Here is a 19,025-nt window from a genome sequence, read left to right on the forward strand (position 1 = left end):
TGTGTGTCTGTGTTGCCCTGTGAAGGACTGGTGCCCCCTCCAGGGTGTATTCCTGCCTTGCGCCCAATGATTCCAGGTAGGCTCTGGACCCACCGCGACCCTGAATTGGATAAGCGGTTACAGATAATGAATGAATGAATAAACATGAATAGGATGTTGCTTTATTCCTGCTCCATACGTGGGTAACATTGACTTATTTTTGGTTTCAGACGCATAACACAAAGTCGAACCGACTCCACATTCTGGAGAGTGCTTACTGCATGAAAGTAAACACAGACCGAAGGTGATACAAATGTAACAATTTGAGTTACAAATGAGTTTCTGTGATAATTCAAACAGTGAATAAAGGCATACAGACCAGTTACACTTCGACTACAAACAAGCTACAGTCACTTCTGACTCAAACACACTGTTCCACCTTAAAAGACACAGAGCTTCCAAAGGAACACAAACAGCAGGGGGAGTTTGTTTTGCTGTGAGAACTGTAGATCTCTAGATTTGTAAAAGTTGTCTTTAAGTTTCCTCACCCCAGGACCACACGTTCTCACCAGTTGCTGCTCTTTGAGCAGGTCCAGATCTCTTGGTTAACTTTAGTGCACGCAGTGATTTCAGCAACAAACACGACAAAGACCACCTCCCTTTTCTGTTGTTGTCTATTTCTAAAGAACTCAGAACCATGAACACAACTGGCACTTAAATAAAGAGTAAATAAACAATAATTCATGGTCTGTTATCAATGTGATGATTTGTTTCATTTTCCCAGGTACTGCTCCTCTTAACACCTCCACAGTTGCCTCGTTATAACAACAACTGATGTGCTATGCACGCACATGCAACTGCTGTCCTAAAATACTGATCAGATTTGGGCCCTTGACTCTTGCAGTTCGGACACTCAGCCGTTGACTTTGAAGCCAAAATATTTCTCCGGATTTCTGGCAGCAGGATCTTCATTAAGTTTCTCTCTGCTTCAGCTCTGGCTTCTCCTTCATGCGTCTCCATGATCTCCTCCATCTCCCGTCTGTGTCTCTCCTCCAACTCACACCTGTCCCTTTCTCTCTTCTCTTTCAGTCTCTTCACCTTTTCTTCCATTTCTGTCCTTCGGTCTAACTCTCTCTCCAGCTCTCGTTCCAGTCCTCTCCTTTTCTCTTCATCCCTCTCTTCTTTCATTCTTCTCTCTAGGTCAGTTGTTCGGTGGTTAAGTTGTTTTATTTCTCCTTCGTGCTCTTGTACTGCTCCCTCTATCCTTCTCAGAGAGTTCTGCAGCTCCTTTTCATGTTTTTCCTTAATTTCTTTCTCTTCCTTCACCCTCTTTTCCTCCATTTCTTTCATGATCTTTGTCTCCATTGCTCTGATCTGAGCTTCTGTCTCTAGGAAGATCTCACTGCTGTAGAACTTCTCTCTGTTTCCTTCCACCATCTTCTCGATCTCCTCCAGCAGCTCTGAGACCTGAGACCCCTCTCCACTCTCCTTAATGTTGAGACAGTGAAACCTGTTCCCACATTTCTCCACAAGGCTCTGGACCTCCTGGTTTCCTGACTGGACAAACTCTTCAATCTTCTTCTCTTGGTCTTCATCAGTGATGGTGAAGAGGATCATGGTGTTCCTCCAGCATCTCTCTCCAAACATCTCCTCCATTTTCTGTAGCATGTCTCTCTCCTCTCCTGAGGTCTGCTTCACTGGTATGACTAGGACGAAGGCGTGGGGTCCTGGGGCCGACAGACGGACACAGAGTCCCACGTCCTGTCTCAGCTCGTCCAGAGAGAGTCCAGGACTGAAATAGTCAGGAGTGTCCACCACAGTCACCTGCCTCCCAGCCACCTGGCCCTGTCTGCTCTCACTCTGCTGCCTCACTGTAGACGCTCCAGCCCTGCTCCTCTCCTCTCGGCCCAGGAGCCTGTTTCCTGCTGCACCCTTCCCACTTCCAGTCCTCCCCAGCAGAACCAGCCTCAGCTCTGATACACCACCAGACTCTGGAGGAGACTCTCCACTCACTGCAGATCAACAAGAATGAAGGGGTTCATTTATTACTGAGCGTGAGAGAATGGTCTGTCTAGAGAAATATTTCAGAAACTATATGAATGTGTGATTATTTACTGCTTGGAGGAATGGCTTCTTTGCTGTTTATCCTCCATAAACAAACTCAACAAATAAATGAAAAACATATAAAACATACTCTAAAATATAAAATATAGTACATATTTAATAATATTGCTTTAATCATAAATCAAATCCTCATTAAACACAGACAGTGCGTGATAAAACTTTCACAGTAATAAAAAATACTCTGAAAATGAAAATGCAGAAATTATTGTAAGTGACCTGGTCAGTTACTTACAGTCTGGAGGAATCCCCTGCTTGCTGTTTCTCCTCCTGACTGGAACTGATGATGGAGGATGTGTTCTTTCCTGCAGCTGCTTGTTCCTCTCCTCTAGAAGTCTCTCTTTCTCTTTAACCTGCTCCTCTCTCTCCATTAGCTGTGTGTGTATCTCACTTACAATCCTCTCCTTCTCTTCAAGCTGTTTGTCTTTTTCACTCACTTCAGTTTTCTGTTCTTCCAGTTGGACCTTCATCTTCTGGAGTGTGCTGCTCTTTTCCTGCAGCTCCTTTCTCTGTGTCTCCAGTTGATTTTTACAGCTGTCCACCTCTTTCACTGTGTCCTCCAGTAGAGACTCTTTCTCTCTCAGCAGTTTCCTCACATTCTCCAGCTCTGTGTCTTTCTCCTTAAACTGTTCACTAACACCTTCAAGTCTTTCATTTGTCTCTTTTAATAACGTGTCTCTTTTATCAATCGTCTCTAAATGTTCTTTTAGAACTGTGTCTTTCTCCTGAAGTCTTTTCTCCATCTCTTCCATTTGTATTCTATGATTCTGCTCTAATTCACTTCTGGTTTGTCTCAGTTCATCTCTGACCTCCGTGAGAAGTCTGTCTTTCTCCTGAAGCTGTGTCTCTCTCTCCATTAGCTGCGTGTCTCGTTCTGTTATAATGTTCTGTTTCTCTTTCAGCTGTGTGGCCTTTTCTTCTAAATCTGTAAGGAATCATGAATTCTACATTTTAGATCATAATTAAACAGGTTCACATGTTCTCCACACTGAGAAACACAATCATAGAGCAGTCATCTCTGTTTTTCAGCCAGTGCAGAAACAAGAGCACTGTTTAGATTCTGTCTCTGTGTCAGGAACGGCGTGTGGAAAAGAGCAGTTAAACACATTCATGAGGAACTAATAACACAGACAATTAATGACAATTATTAGTAATTATTCACAGACATTAATTAACAGTTAATAAAGACTGAGATTGATGGATTAAATGGTAAAAACTCACCAGTCTTCTGTGAAGAAACAACACTTCTCAGACTTTGAGATTGAGTTTGTAGATCAGAGTTCTGTTGTGCTGAAATGATAAAGACAGAGCATTCATTTAATCACACAGATATTGTATATGAATATTGAGCAGATGTCAGAACCATATCTCCATTAAAGCTGGATCTATACTCCACAAACACAACACATCTGAAAAGAACAACAGAGAACCTTTCCCCCAAAATACTATTCACATCTGGAGTAAAGCACATCTGCATATTAAACATCCTCCTCCCATTTATCTCTTTTCTCCCACATGGGGTAGTACATAGTGCAGGGGAATATGAAGGGTTAATGTGGACGTACATTACCCTGTTAAACTTGAAACACTGCTCCCCTGACATTCTGGAAACTTCTGTTAAACATGACATATGTAGCCCTTTTCCACAAGGGAACACAGTTCTGGGATTTAATGAAGCATCTGTGACCTGCTTTGGTCAAAACACCACAAGAATCACAAGAACGCCTACAGAGCAAACAGACCCAGCTCAGTGTGCCAGCCCTCACCTGCCAGTGGATCACCAACTTCCTCACTGGCAGAGAACAGCAGGAGAGGCTGGGAATCCAGATCACAAGTACGAGTGCTCCACACTCCCCACTGCACACCAATGACTGTACCCCCATGGACCCAGGTGAGCAGCCAAAGAAGACAGTGGCAGTATCACCAGTTCAGTCTGTCATTTTGCTGTAGTGTAGTTATACTAGAGTAATGATGTAAGAGTGATAGAAGTACTGGGGTAAAAGCAATAATAATAACAACAACAACAGTGACAGTGGCATCAGTCTGGGACAATAATAATTATAATAGTGCTGGAAGCATCAGTCTGAGGGTTAGTAATCCGAGTCCATGTCTACTTCAACGTAATGTATGGTGGTGGGTGATGGTGAGTGGTCTGAGGCTGGCAGCAGTAGACAAAGTGTGAGCAGCTGGTCTGGTGTGGAACAGCTACATCAGGCAAGACACATGAGGTCTGTTTTAACACAGTTTTATTTCTCCTCCACATCTTTTTACATTTACTGCTCTTATTTTGGCTCTGTTTTCTCATGTCTCCACTGTGTCTGTTTAACACAGTTTAACCCCACCTTTGCTTCTGGGTCCAGTTCTGTGATTGGAGATCCTCAGAGTGTGGGCAGTGTCATTCTGATGTCAACACAAATTCAGAATGGCTCATGTTATCCCACGTTTTCAGATTTACGCAGACCTCAATAAACATTGGGTGCTCTTCCTCAACATGTTTTTGGTGGGTTACAAATTCCCACATTAATGTGCACATATGCACTGAACAAGTGAGTTTTTCAAAACATGCCCCTTTAAAAATGTCCACAATTAAACACTGTCCACAATTAAAAACATGATGGAAAACTCATTCAGGTTCTTTTAATTGACTCTGGACTCCTGAAGGACAGGAGAATTATAGCTTTTTCTGTAAATAAATGACCCTTCGATGCATGTGTGAGTGAAAGAGACAGCACTTACATCATGAGAGGAAGAGCAGGAGAATCTGAATCAGTGTGGGTACCTTCGTTAGAGTCAAGGTGTTCAGTCTTTCTGAAACTGCTGTGAGATGCTGGGTGTTTCAATGATAATAATGTGATAATAATAGTGTGCAGTTATTCATGTGTCTTCTGCATTTAACCCATCTGTGGCAGTGAACACACACACTAGTGCACTAGGGGCTGTGAACACACACCCAGAGAGACGGGCAGCCATCCCCGGCACCTGGGGAACATTTTGGGGTTCAGTGCCTTGCTCAAGGGCACTTTAGCCGTGGATGTTCCTGCCAGCTGAACCGGCAACCTTCTGGTACCAAGCCCAGACCTCTAACCATTAGGACAAGGCCTGTTTTTATTCATCATTTTTAAATGTGAAAAATTAACTACAGTCATTGTGGTTATCTGTTTATATTTGTCAAATATTTGCTCAAGTCAATAAACATATTGTAAGAAAATATACTGTCTTATTAATCTGTGTCTGTAAATTCTCACCTGTGAGTTTAAGCTGCTGTTCTTTCTCTTTTAGCTCTTTCTGCTGAAGAGTGACTTCGGTTTCCTCTTCTTCCAGTTGGATCTTCATCTTCTGGAGTGTGCTGCTCTTTTCCTGCAGCTCCTTTCTCTGTGTCTCCAGTTGATTTTTACAGCTGTCCACCTCTTTCACTGTGTTCTCCAGTAGAGACTCTTTCTCTCTCAGCAGTTTCCTCACATTCTCCAGCTCTGTGTCTTTCTCCTCCAGCATCTTGTCCTTCATCTGAAGTGTCTCTGTGTTATTTGTCAGAAGTTTTTCTTTCTCTTGGAGCTGTTTGTCTTTTTCTGTCAGTTGTTCGTTTCTCTCCATTAGAAGATTCTCTTTCTCTTTAAGAACGATGTTCAGTCTTTCAACATTCAGTCCTTTTAACTCTGTGAGAAACACATTAATAAAACACTCAGAATCAAACTGGACATTGTCCTGATTTCACATAAATTTATACACATTTATAAATAGGAATAATGACTGTTTATTTATTACATTTAAGAAATCACAATAATTATAATATGACCTGTGTAAAATTATGGCACATTTTATATTCCATGCTCCATTCAATGTTCAATTAAGAAAATAAAGTGTGCATCTAAATCTGCAGATTCTAACTTCCCTGTAATTTACACTTAGAAAATAAAATGTGATTTGAGAAGAGTGTAAAAATGATATAAACACATTGGACTCTTCTGTTACTAAACAGAGAATAAAAGGCAGAACCATCTGTGACTTTTATTTTGTATCTTTTCATTACTCACCCGTCCTCAGAGCAGATTCCTCCATTTTCTTTCTCTCCTCTTCTGTCCATTCTCTGTGTCTCTGTAGAAGTGAATAAAACAGTGTGAAGGTTCATGTATGAAGTTAATATTGATGTGATATGAACAATAACTGAGTCTCTGTTTAAATCACTGTTGAAGTGTGGGTCTGAATCACTGAGAGCTGAGATCACTAACAGAGAATAGAGCCTCTGTTGTGGCTACGCCGGGTCCTCTGCTGGTTTACTGCACTAAGCAACTTCTGAATCACAGGGCGGGGGGCTCTCGCAAGAAATGTGTAACACTTTACAGCACAAATCTCACGTGTGTACCTCTCTACAACAAGAAACTAGCTCAGTATTCACAGTAATGACATAATAGCACAGAGAGAGAGAGAGAGAGAGAAAGAGAGAGAGAGAGACAGAGAGAGAGAAGGAGAAAGGGAAAGATAGAGAGAGAGACAGAGAGAGAGAGTAAGAGAAAGGGAAAGATAGAGAGATAGAGAGAGAGAGAGAATTTTGTTTTAATTTATCAACAAAACTTTATTACTCTAGTTCTTCAAAATTTAAAAAACCACCATACAAAATCACAGTAAACGTGAGCTGAAAATATACACATAAAATTAAAAAAAGGTATTCTCAAGCAAACAGAATACAATTCACAAACAAACACTGGCTCAAGCCAAGAATCTAGCAAAACTGAGTTTGTCATCACTAACGACCCAGCATAAAATATCCATAAAACACCACACTTCTTCAAAGCTGTCCAAGTCTCTGGTGGAGTAATACATAAAATCTGTTAAGGTCCGTGTTTTGATCAACCTTTTAAAGACAGTTATGGCATCACCATCACTGAGATCCTTGATAGTGCTCCTCCTACTCATCCATATTGCCATTTTAGCAGAGCCGATAATAAAATTTAAAAGTTAACACTGTGTTTTTCGTGTCCGTGTGTATTTAAATCCTGTTTTTGTAAAAATAACAGGAAAACAATTAAAAACAAGCTCTAAAAGTTGGAACAGTGGCATCAATCTACAGTTTCTCTCTCGCCACAGAACGGACAGCTTTGATCCACAGCTGGATTTATAACAGAGATGAAGGCATTAACAGCCATAACACAATGAATGATTCTCCACTGTATATCACCATAGCACTTAGTCAACGGTGGTTTATAGAGTGCTCTCCAGGCTGGTTTAATGTCTTTTTAAATGTTCTTTTAAATCCAGTTTTTCCCGCCATGGTGTGTCGGTTCTAAGGGAGTCTGTATGTTGGACAGTACACCTGGAGGGGGATCTAAACACACTAACCTGTGCCATAAAGAAGATGCTGCTAGATTATTACAGATTAAAACCCGTCCTCTGTAGGACAGTTGAGGCAATAACCAGGTACACCTATTAAGGCGGCCTTTGATTTTTTCTAGAATCCCGTCCCAGTTTTTTTGAGTTGTGTTTACATCTCCTAAAAACACACCTAAGTACTTAAACCCTCTCCTCACCCAGTTCAGCCCCTGCAGTAGGTTAAGTACCCCACTCAACCAGCTTCCCACCAACAGTGCCTCACTTTTAGTCCATTTAACTTTGGCAGAAGAAATTTTCCCAAAGTCATGGACTGTGTTAATTAAGCAGTCAATGTCAGTTTGGTGCTTTAAAATCACAACAACATCATCAGCATATGCAGATAGTATAAAACACTTGGAACAATTGGGTATGGTAAAACCAGAGAGGGTTTGTCGCAGTCTGTGTAACAGGGGTTCTATGGCCAGGGCATACAGCATCCCTGACAAACAACAGCCCAGCCTTATCCCTCTCTGGACTTTAAAAGGACAGCTTAAACCACTGTTGATTTTCAGTATACTTTCAGCGTCACAGTACAGAGCCCTGATCATGGCTATAAGACCAGGGGTGAAACCAAAGGCTGCTAAGAACTTCCAAAGATAGTTGTGTTCAACCCTGTCAAATGCCTTTTCTTGGTCTAGTGAAATCAGACCAGCATCTAAACCCAATAGTCCAAAAAGTCACGAATTAAAAATATGTTATAAAAAATGTACTTGTTTGGAATGCAGTAAGTCTGGTCAGGGTGGACGATCCGACCCATGACCTCCCTCAGCCTGACCGCCAGTGCCTTGGACAGGAGTTTGTAGTCACAGCAGAGCAGTGAGACTGGTCTCCAGTTCTTAATTTCCTGTAGGTCACCTTTTTTGGGTAACAGGGTTAGAACTGCCCTCCTGCAGCTGGATGGTAGCCTTCCCTTTGACAGGCTGTCACTGAGGACTTCCAGAAGATCTTCGCCAAGTACTGACCAGAAGGACTTGAAAAATTCAACTGGGAGCCCATCAACGCCAGGTGCTTTTGCACTTTCCATGCTCCATAGAGCATCTCTCAGTTCTACCAGGGACAGTGGTCTCTCAAGTCCTAAAGCGGATTCTTCCGTGAAATGTGGCAGACCTTCTAAGAAGACATTCTCCAGTTCAGGTTGCTCTTTGTAATCACAGCTGTATAAATCAGAATAAAACTGGACTGCCCTCCGTCTAATCTCTGCAGGGTCAGGCAGTAAAGCACCAGTCTCAGATCGTAGGGTATGCATGTTCCTGCTCTGACCATTTTTGCGTTCTAGACTGAAAAAGAATCTGGATGGAGCGTCCATCTGCGATGCTGTTTGAAAGCGGGACCTAACCAGAGCTCCCTGCGCCTTTACACCAATCAGGTCGCCAGTGCAACTTTTTTAGACTTGAGAGCTTCAAAATGCTCTCGATTTCCAGTGGACAAATGTTGGAGCTCCACTATTTCAATCTCAATAGATCGAGTTAAGTCTTTAGTGACGCTGTAAGTATACTGCTGACACAGCTCTTTAATCTGGACTTTATCAAAATCCCACCACTGCTGTAAAGTTTTAAAAGATGACTTAGTGGATCTAAACTCACCCCAGAAGAAATTAAAACTGTCTCTAAAATGTTTATCTTCTAAAAGGGTTGTGTTAAAATGCCAATAAGCACTCTTTGGTTTAATATCTCTGACACACACAGTACACTGGACCAGGCTGTGGTCAGAGAAGGACACTGGTGAGATTTTGCAAGTCCTAAAAATGTTAAGACAATGTTTAAAACAATAAAACCTGTCAAGTCTAGCTAGTGATAAAGAGTTTTCTCTGGAGTGGGTCCATGTGTACTGGGTCTGTCCATTATTTAACACTGTCCAAACATCACTGAGGTCATGTTTATTAACCCTTGTGCGATCTTAACATTCTGTTTACTCCCCTTGTCCTATGGGTCAAAAATGACCCGCCCTACCAAAGCTTATTACACAATACAAGAAGATCACCAGTGAAAAAGATTACACTGTCACAACAGTTTTCTTTTACACAGTAGAGGTTTATTATTGCTATAATATAAATGTGAAGTTATTACTTCTGAATTAATTATATTGAAAGGGAAAAGACAGTCAACAATCTGGAACTTTTTTGTCAACAAGTTTTATTTTATATTTTTTAGGAAATGAATTATAAAAATATTTCTCTCATAACACTAACAAAACAGCAAAATGTTGCTTGATTTTGTGAACAATATTCAACATAAACTCTATTCAGCACATGTAGGACAGTATGTATTTCCCACATGTGCAGCACACAGCTTTTGTCTTGCAGTCCTTCTTCCAGGGGCAGAACTGGCACCTTTTTCTTTTGAGTGACCCAGCTGCAGACTCAGGTGGATCAGGACAAGATGCAACTCCCGGAACAGCTTCCACAATGGCTGCAGAGGCTTCTGTGCGGGGCAGGCGCTCCCTTCTCTCAATACACGGGGTGACAAGAGCCTTTCTCAACTGCTCAAGGAACATCCTTCTCTTGTTTTTCTTCCCTGACATCCAGGTTGGGTTGATCTCCTGCCATCAAAAGCCCTATGTCGCCACGCAGGTCAATCTCATCCATTTTTTTCCAGTTTTCTCCATATTTCCGGAAACCTTCCAAATTTGTGTTTTCCAGGATGATTTTTTTGATGGCTGGTGTAATGAACAGGAGAAAGGTGGATAAAATGTCCTGGACATGGGCAGCCGAATACCTTGTTGGCCCTGAAGTCATCCTTATGATGTTTGATGCTGCTGTTCTTCCCTGGTTGCTGTCTGAGTTTGATGAGGACCATGCACTTTTGCCGTTCTTTGACAAAAAAGTCTCTCTGTCAGCGTGAGGGAATTCCTCTTCTTCTTCATCTGAAGATGCATCATCCTCTGGGTTGCATTCCTCCCCATCTTCCTCTTCAGATACATCTTCATCCTCTTGTTCCTTCAGAGCTCCTGAAAATATCTCATCCAGGACCTGTTGGGCACTGAAATGTCTATTCATGGCTTCAGCAAGCAACCAACTGGGGTACTTTGATTCAGGGTCCCATCAAAGAAACTCCGACCTAAGAACTGATCATGTGTTATTAGGCCGGAGTTTCTTTTATGTGTGTGTGTGTATTAGAGAGAGTTTGTGTGTGGCCTTTGAACTTTTTTCTGGTGTTTAAATGCTTTTATAATTCACGGGTCAAAAATGACCCATAAGACAATCTTTGTACCCTAGTGGTGTACAGCTCACATGGAAACATAAACAAAAACAAAGTATCATTTTTTCTAATGAAGGGGTCTCTTTAGGAAAAGTCATAAAATTTCAAGTTGGAAAAAGATAGTTTAAGGTATTTTTTCTACAGCTAAACATGGTAGTGTGTGACTTTTGACCTGCAAGACAACACAAGGGTTAATGAGCTGGACCAGTCTCCTGCATGATGCAGGGTGTGGTTCAGGGTGGTTTCTGTCCACACTGGACTCTGTACAGTTAAAATCACCTGCTAAAACCAGATAATCATCTGTACTACAGCCATCTAAAGTCTTACAAACTTCATCTAAAAACAGTATCCTGTCCACCCCCAGCACAAATGGGGCATAAACACATATAAAAGTAAAAGTACAATGTTCAAAAGTAATACAGACTTTTAAAAGTCTTCCTCTGACCACCTCCTCAACCTCCACAGACTGAGGAGAGCAGGCTTTGGACAGAAGCAGGGCCACGCCACCAGACACTGAACTCTGTGGCTGAAAAACACCTGACCGTCAAATTCCTTTAACCAGTCCACAGCATTCTGCTCATCGCTGTGCGTTTCCTGAAGAAACATTACGTCAATGTGTTTCAGTTTGATCAGTTAAAATATTTGGGCTCTCTTATACCAATCTCTGGCTCCATTCACATTTTATGTTGCTATATTAAATGTATTCATCATAAAGAAAAGCATGAGAGACACCACAGACTACAGCACACCGCGCAGGACTCTACAGAGAGGTTCAGGCCATTTCACTGCTGTCATCATTGAGCCGGTGATGGAGTTTAACCAGTATCTTTTTTCACCTGAATACTTCCTGATCAGTGAAACCTTCCTCCCCTGAGTTACTCCATAAAAACTGGAAAATGTTCTTTTCAGCACCGCGTGTCTGATACTGACTCTGCCGGGTTTTCTTTCGTTTATTGATGGGGTCTTAAACACGGGTTTTGCCGCGTCGCTGGGCGTAGCCTGCTCCTCCTGTGACTCGCCCGCCTCCACAGCACCTTTCTCATTGTCATCCATCACAGCATCCCCCATCTCAGTACTGCCCACAGTGCTCGTCCCTCGGCTCCCGCTCCACTGTCAGGCCCTGTCTCCTGCGCAGCTCCCTCGGCCCGCTCCTCTCCGGCCTCGGCGCCAGCTGTGCTGCCGGTCTCGGCGTGCGGAGGCGCGGCGGCCGATTTGTCCGGACCAAGTGGCCTTCCCGCCCGCAGCCGAAGCATTTCATACTCTCGGTGGTGACAAACACGGTATAATCGAAGCTGTCGACACGGAACTTAAAGGCAACATTGAGATTATCAGTGTTGTCCTTTAGGATCATGAAAACGTGACGCCTGAACGAGACGACGTGATTTAAGAGCGGAGATCTGCAGCCGAGGGGGACTTTTTTAATCGGTGACATTATTTTCCCGTACCTGGACAGCTCGTGGGACAACACCTCGTCTGAAATAAACGGCGGGACATTGGACAAAGTGACTGGTTTTGCGGGGGCAACGAGGGGAAGAACATTATAAAATCTGTCATTAATTACAATTCCCAGAGTAATCATTTCAGTGACTTTGTTTACGTCACTCAGAAACAGCACGATACACCCGTTCATTCTGGCCGCTGAGAGAATGTTCTCATGGCCCACAGCTTCACCCACAGCGAGGCTGCACTCCTCCACTGACACATTCACACCCGCCGGCACTTTAATCGCGTGCCGTCGGCTCAATTGTTCAAAACTCATACCCTCCCGGGACGCCATAACTCCCAACAGGGGAGATGCCAACCCCAGCACACCTTAACCCCGCCCCCACCACCACCACACCCTCACAATAAAGTAAATAAACGAAAAAAAAAACTGTTACACACAGATAACTAAACATATCAAACCTATAATATTGAAAAAAAAAATAGAAAAGAAGGAAAAAAGGGGAATAAACACGCAGACTAAACGGTCTGTGCACGCTCTCACACTCGCAAACGCTCCGCCCACTCGGAGAGAGAGAGAGAGAGAAAGAGAAAGAGAGAGGAAGAGAGAGAGACACACAGATAGAGAGAGAGAGAGAGAGAGAAAGAGAGAGAAAGAGAGAGCGAGAAAGAGAAAGAGGAAGAGAAAGAGAGAGAGAAAGAGAAAGAGGAACAGAAAGAGAGAGAGAGAGAGAGAGAGAGAGAAAGAGGGAGAAAGAGAGAGACACAGAGGGGGAGAGAGAGAGAGAGAAAGAGAGAGAAAGAGAAAGAGAGAGAGACAGAGAGAGAGAGAGGTTTGTGTGAATTACACGCAGCAGCAGGTAGGGGGCGCTCAGGAGACAAAAAAAAAACATTACAATACATTACATTGTATTCCTTTAAAGCGACAGGAAAGGAGAGGCACAGACAAGATTTGAACACGATCTGATCCAACAGAGTCAAACTGAGCCAATAAAATCTAAACACAGTGTTTAATACAGACACTGTGCTGTGGTCAAAGTAACAAAGTATTTTGAAGTGAAAAGAAAAATGAAAAAGTGAAAAGAATTTTTTAAAGGAGAAATGAACATCCAACAAACAAAGTACATTCATCTAAAGACTCTGAACAACAACACGCTCTGCACCACTTTATACACTGTTTATGTCTACAGATAATATTAACTCTGATTATTATTAGATATTAGAAGATAATGTGCTCACCTGAGAAATGTAGACTGTAGGAAGTGGAGAAAGCTCTGATTAGAGACAAAATTAGAAGATTTAAATACAGAAAGTACATAATAACACAAACAGATTCACCTGTAAGTTCTGTATCACATGAAGACGTGTAGAAGCTCTAAGGAACTGTAAATGAACATAATAATAATAATAATAATAAATGGAATTTTTAAAGCGCTTTTCAGTAACCCAAAGACGCTGTTACAATCAGATGATGAACACATAAAGACAATCACATCCATAACACTACATAACATACAATGATACAAAACAGGAACAAAAAAAAAAAAAAAAAAAAAAAAATGAATTTTTTAAATGAACATCTGTTACTCTCTTAGTGTTTAAAATAATAATAATACTGCTCTGTTTCTGCAGTGTTTCTAGTTTGAGAGATAAAAGTAAAGAGCACTAAAACCTCAGCTCCAGACTAAAGAGCTCAGAGTGTGAAATCTTGTGTGTAGTTTGAGACGTGCTGCTCTGGAGCTTTAGAGAACTTCTCCTGATGGGTTCCTCAGTAAGTCTGACTTTCTGATCGTCTGAATCCTGTTTGATTTCTTCACTTCACTCTGTAATAAACACATTCCCTCCATGTTTCAGCCGATCAGTCGCTTCTATTTCATTATTAAACAGTGTTTCCTTCATGGAACAGTATTAAATAGAAACACTGACATAAACACGTCTCTGCTGTTAAACACGTTAGGACAGTGCTTCTCAAACTTTTTACACCAAGTACCACTCATTATCAAACCACCACCTCCAAGTACCACCTATGAGTCTTATCACAGCAATACGTGTGTCCTTGGTTGTTCCTCCGCTCCAGAGTAAAAATTACAGAGAGAAAACACATACATAGGTCTAAACTGAATGTTTTAAACACAATTAAACATTTATGAGAACACACAACATCTTTGGGAAAAGGTATTAAACATTTTGAAAGAAAAGCAAAGGAGAAACGAGAGAGAGTTCAGTTTAATATTTATCAATTATGCTCTTTAGGTGAAAACAGCACAGAGCTCTGAGCAGGTCTCACAATGGCTCTCGGCGCTTGTGTTAAACTGTGTTAAGACTCTAATGACACGAAGAATGGCCACAGTTTACCTTCAGCACGTACAGAACACTCGCATTGTTTCTCTCTTTTTGCCTCTGGATGTTGCACTGCTGGATTCTGGAGTATTCCTCAGTGTGTTCTTGTGCTCGGTCTCGGCTTGTTTTCTCATTTCCACTTTGGCCATTTTGTAAATAAAGTCCAAACTGCTCACATCTGTCTCTTATGTTCAGAAAGTAAGCAGCTGAAACAGTAAGCTTTCTGTACATGGATTTAGCAAAACACTGAGGATCACGGTCCTTACGTGGAAAAAGCAGGAGAACGCTATCTTCCCCACCCTCTTCCCTTATAGACGTAATAAACTATGTGTCAGGCTTTGCAAACAAGAGAGACGCTCGCGGGTTTTTAGCAGGAAGAGGTTTACTCCAGAGATGTTCATGTGCAAAGCACACCATAAAGAGAAAGCAGTCACAGCAAAAGGGGCAATCCAAAGAATAGTGAGGTACAGGCTGAGGTCAAAAACACAACGTACTAAAAAATATCAGTCCGGAACCAAAAACACAGAGTCAAGAGGAACGTAAGAAAGGGTCATACACGGGTTGGCTTTCAGAAACAAGGTTCGCTCGGTAAGTAACATAAGGTTAGCAATACTTCGCAATTGGCAGATGCCCAAGCCTGGGTTTATATAGTACGTGAATGATTGTGATAAATACAGAACAGCTGTAAGTTAAAACTCAGGTGACCCGGAGCGCACGAAAGAGTTCCTATTGGTTGATGGAGTTATGTGACCATCCGTTGAACCATGGGAACTGAAGTCCCCAGAGTCATTCACAGACTGAAGTGAAGGAGGAAGCGAGACGTCCACAGAGACAGGTGTGACAGTATCCCCCCCCCCCCCAAGGAGTCCGGCGCAGTCGGAGGACGAGGTCGACCAGGACGACTCGCACCAGAACGAGCAGGTAAGCCCTCTGAACCACTTGAGTCAACAAGGGGCTGGACAGAAGAACTCCTCCCAGGATGACCCCCAGAACGTCGAGCAGTAGGAACCCTGCCCTTGCCAAGTGGTTGAGACCTGGGGCGTCCTCTAGGACGAGGGGCTGGTTTGTCAGGGTGGAGATGGTGGAACTACAACACCAAGGCAGGATCCAGGACATGATGGGCAGGAACCCAACTCCTCTCCTCCAGACCATAACCCTCCCAGTCTACCAGGTATTGCAGTTGACCTCTCCTCCTCCTGGAGTCCAGCAACCCATGAACCTGATAAACCGGGACTCCATCCACAACCACCGGAGACGGAGGTGCCCCGCCTGGTATCACCTCGTCCAAAGGACCTGGAACCACGGGCTTTAGAAGGGAGACATGAAAAGACCGTGAAACTTTATACTGTTTGGGTAGATCCAACTTATAAGTAACTGCATTAATTCTTTCCATAACCTTAAATGGGCCGATATACTTGGGAGTCAGTTTCTTACAACCCCCCTCAGACCTGAAGTCCCGAGTTGAGTCCCGATCTCCAGGCTGATAGAGGGGGGTATCCTTTCTATGACGATCAGCAAAGTTCTTATATCTGTTTAGTATTCTTTCAATGTATTGATGAGTAGATTCCCAGACCTCTTCACTCCTCTTCATCCAGCTGTCTACAGCTGGGACTTCGGTAGTCACCGCTGTCCAGGGCATGATAGGAGGTTGATAACCCAAAATACACTCAAATGGAGTGATACCAGTTGTTGAATTTACTAAGGAATTTCAGCCCATGGGAGAAAACGAGCCCACTCTAACTGGTTCTTGTGGCAATATAGTCTAAGGAATTTACCCAGTTCCTGGTTCACTCTTTCACATTGTCCATTGGACTGAGGATGATAACCAGAGGTCAGGCTTACATTGACCCCCAGATGTTCAAAGAATGCTGCCCACACCTGGGAAGTAAATTGTGGACCTCGGTCTGATACAATGTCCTCAGGGATTCCGAACAGTCTAAACACATAATTGAACAGGGCTTCTGCAGTTTCAAATGCCGTAGGTATCTGACAAAATGGAATAAATCTCACAGCTCTTGAGAATCTATCTACTACTGTTAACACTGTGGTGAATTGCTGTGAGGGGGGTAAATCAGTGACAAAGTCAACTGCTATATGGGACCATGGGCGATTGGGTACAGGTAATGGAAGCAATTTTCCAGCAGGCAAGGTCTTTGGGGTTTTGCATTGTGCGCAGACTGTGCAGGAAGCAACAACACGATGAATATCCGCTGACATGTTTTCCCACCAGTATCTAGCTTTTACCAATTCTTGAGTACGTGTCTCACCTGGGTGACCAGAGGTAAGTGATTAATGAGCCCAAGTGATTAAATAGTCTCTGAATTCAGTAGGGACAAATTTCTTGTTAACGGGGCACTGAGAGGGAATACTCAGGGATTCTAAAGCCTTATCAATTTTATCATCTACTTCCCATCTAACCGCAGCCACTACCACCCCAGGTAACAGTATCTCCTCCGTTTGCTTCTCCATGTCCTCTACCGTAACAAACTGTCTAGACAAAGTATCAGCTTTAGTGTTACGTGAACCCGGGCGGTATGTAATGTTAAATTGAAAACGCGAAAAGAAAAGTGACCAACGAGCTTGACGGGGATTGAGTCTTTTAGCATTATGTAAGTATTCTAGATTTTTATGATCAGTTAAAACTAGGAATGGATATAGTGCCCCTTCCAACCAGTGACGCCACTCCTCGAGAGCCAATTTAATGGCTAATAATTCCCTGTCCCCTATACCATAGTTTCTTTCTGTAGAAGTTAATTTGTGGGAATAAGAGGCTACCGGATGTAGTTTCTTAGTAAGATCTGAATGTTGGGAGAGAACCGCTCCAATACCTACATCGGAAGCATCTACTTCCACAACGAAAGGCATTTTCGGATTAGGGTGATGTAGAATTGGTGCTTTAGTAAAAGCCTCTTTAAGTCTTTGGAATGCAACGTCAGCTGAACTGTTCCACTGGAGTTTTCTAGGGGACCCTTTAAGTAGTGAAGTCAAAGGAGCAGCTAAGGTGCTATAATCTCTAATAAAGCGGCGGTAGAAATTAGCGAACCCCAAAAATCGTTGAAGACCCTTTATAGTAGTGGGGACTGGCCAGTTAAGAACAGCGTCTACTTTGTTGTCATCCATAACTACCCCTTGACTACTAATTATATATCCCAAGAAAGAGATTCTTGGTACATGGAACTCACATTTCTCTCCTTTTACATATAATTGATTGTCTAACAATTTATGGAGAACTTGACGGACCTGTTGAACATGAGTTTTAAAGTCTGGTGAATAAATTAAAATATCATCTAAATATGCAGTAACAAATTTTCCCAGCATATCTCTCAGTACATCATTGATAAAAGATTGGAAGACAGAGGGCGCTATTGCCAAACCAAAAGGCATCACTAGATATTCATAATGTCCATTACTAGTTGAAAAGGCGGTCTTCCATTCATCTCCCTCCTTGATTCTTATCAGATTATAAGCGCTACGGAGGTCTAATTTAGTAAAAACCTTTGCTCCCCTAATCTGTTCTAAGGCTTCAGGCACTAATGGTAATGGGTATGAATATCTTTTGGTTATTTGGTTTAGACCTCTATAGTCGATGCATGGTCTTAAACCCCCATCTTTCTTCTCCACAAAGAAGAATCCCGCTGATACTGGTGAAGTGGAAGGACGAATGAAACCCTGTTGTAATGCTTCCTTTATGTACTCTTCCATAGCTTGGTTTTCGGTTTGTGTGAGAGGATAAATCCGAGTCTTAGGAAGATTAGCTCCCTCTATGAGGTCTATAGTACAATCATAGGGACGATGTGGAGGAAGTGACATGGCCTTTAACTTGCTGAATACTTCAATAATATCTCTATACTCATGAGGAATGTCACATCTTGTACTAATATCAGGGCTCTCAATAGAGGTTGAATGAATATTAATTTGTGGTCTTGACAGACAATGTTTGAAACAGTGTGGAGACCAAGACAAAACCCCCCTTTCTGACCAAGAGATAACTGGATTATGTTTCATTAACCATGGCAACCCCAAAATAACTGGATAGTCAGAAGAGTCTATAACAAATAAACAGATTTTTTCCTTGTGTAGAGCACTGGTCTCTAACAGGACAGGAGCAGTCATTTGAGAAACCAAACCAGTTCCTAGGGGGTCTCCATCAATAGCTGATAGTTGTAGGGATCTTTCCAGAGACAAAACAGGAATCTTCAACTCCTTCACCACAGCCGCAGTTATGAAGTTTCCTTCTGCTCCCGAATCAATCAAGGCTGAAAACATAGGAGAAGGCTGAGAGCAGTGAATAGTCACTGGAAGAGTGAAGTACCTCGAAACAAGCCCCTTTGTGATTGTACTCACCAAATTAGCCTGTGGAGGCGTCTCGCGCTTTCCAGGGTTAGGTGCCTGATATTTGCGTGGACGAGCCGGACATTGACGTGATCAGCTGCACCGCAATACATGCATAAACCTTTGTGTAGACGGTGAAGCCTTTCTTCTGGTGTCAGACGCGACGAATCACATTGCATGGGAGTAGGGTACTCGGATGCCTGATGAGTGAAAGAAGCAGGTGCCGGAAACTCCCTGTAGCGATGTTGC

General features: G+C 42.6%; 1 protein-coding gene across 1 annotated transcript in view; it reads right to left on the minus strand.

Annotated features, from left to right (window-relative positions):
• The window catches only part of LOC136676507 (golgin subfamily A member 6-like protein 25), a 41,451-nt gene extending 26,856 nt beyond the window's left edge, over positions 1-14,595 (minus strand). The window contains exons 1-8 of the mRNA XM_066653593.1: positions 14,460-14,595; positions 13,344-13,378; positions 6,132-6,192; positions 5,346-5,753; positions 3,322-3,390; positions 2,910-3,025; positions 2,336-2,843; positions 1,231-1,991 (exon numbers count right to left, since the gene is read on the minus strand). Of these exons, the coding sequence (XP_066509690.1) occupies positions 1,231-1,991; positions 2,336-2,843; positions 2,910-3,025; positions 3,322-3,390; positions 5,346-5,753; positions 6,132-6,156 (1,887 nt within the window). The 5' untranslated portion in view covers positions 6,157-6,192; positions 13,344-13,378; positions 14,460-14,595. The remainder of the gene's footprint in view (positions 1-1,230; positions 1,992-2,335; positions 2,844-2,909; positions 3,026-3,321; positions 3,391-5,345; positions 5,754-6,131; positions 6,193-13,343; positions 13,379-14,459) is intronic.
• Between the last annotated feature and the right edge of the window lie 4,430 nt (positions 14,596-19,025).

This window comes from Hoplias malabaricus, chromosome 2 (genome assembly GCF_029633855.1).
Source record: "Hoplias malabaricus isolate fHopMal1 chromosome 2, fHopMal1.hap1, whole genome shotgun sequence".
Taxonomy (NCBI): domain Eukaryota; kingdom Metazoa; phylum Chordata; class Actinopteri; order Characiformes; family Erythrinidae; genus Hoplias; species Hoplias malabaricus.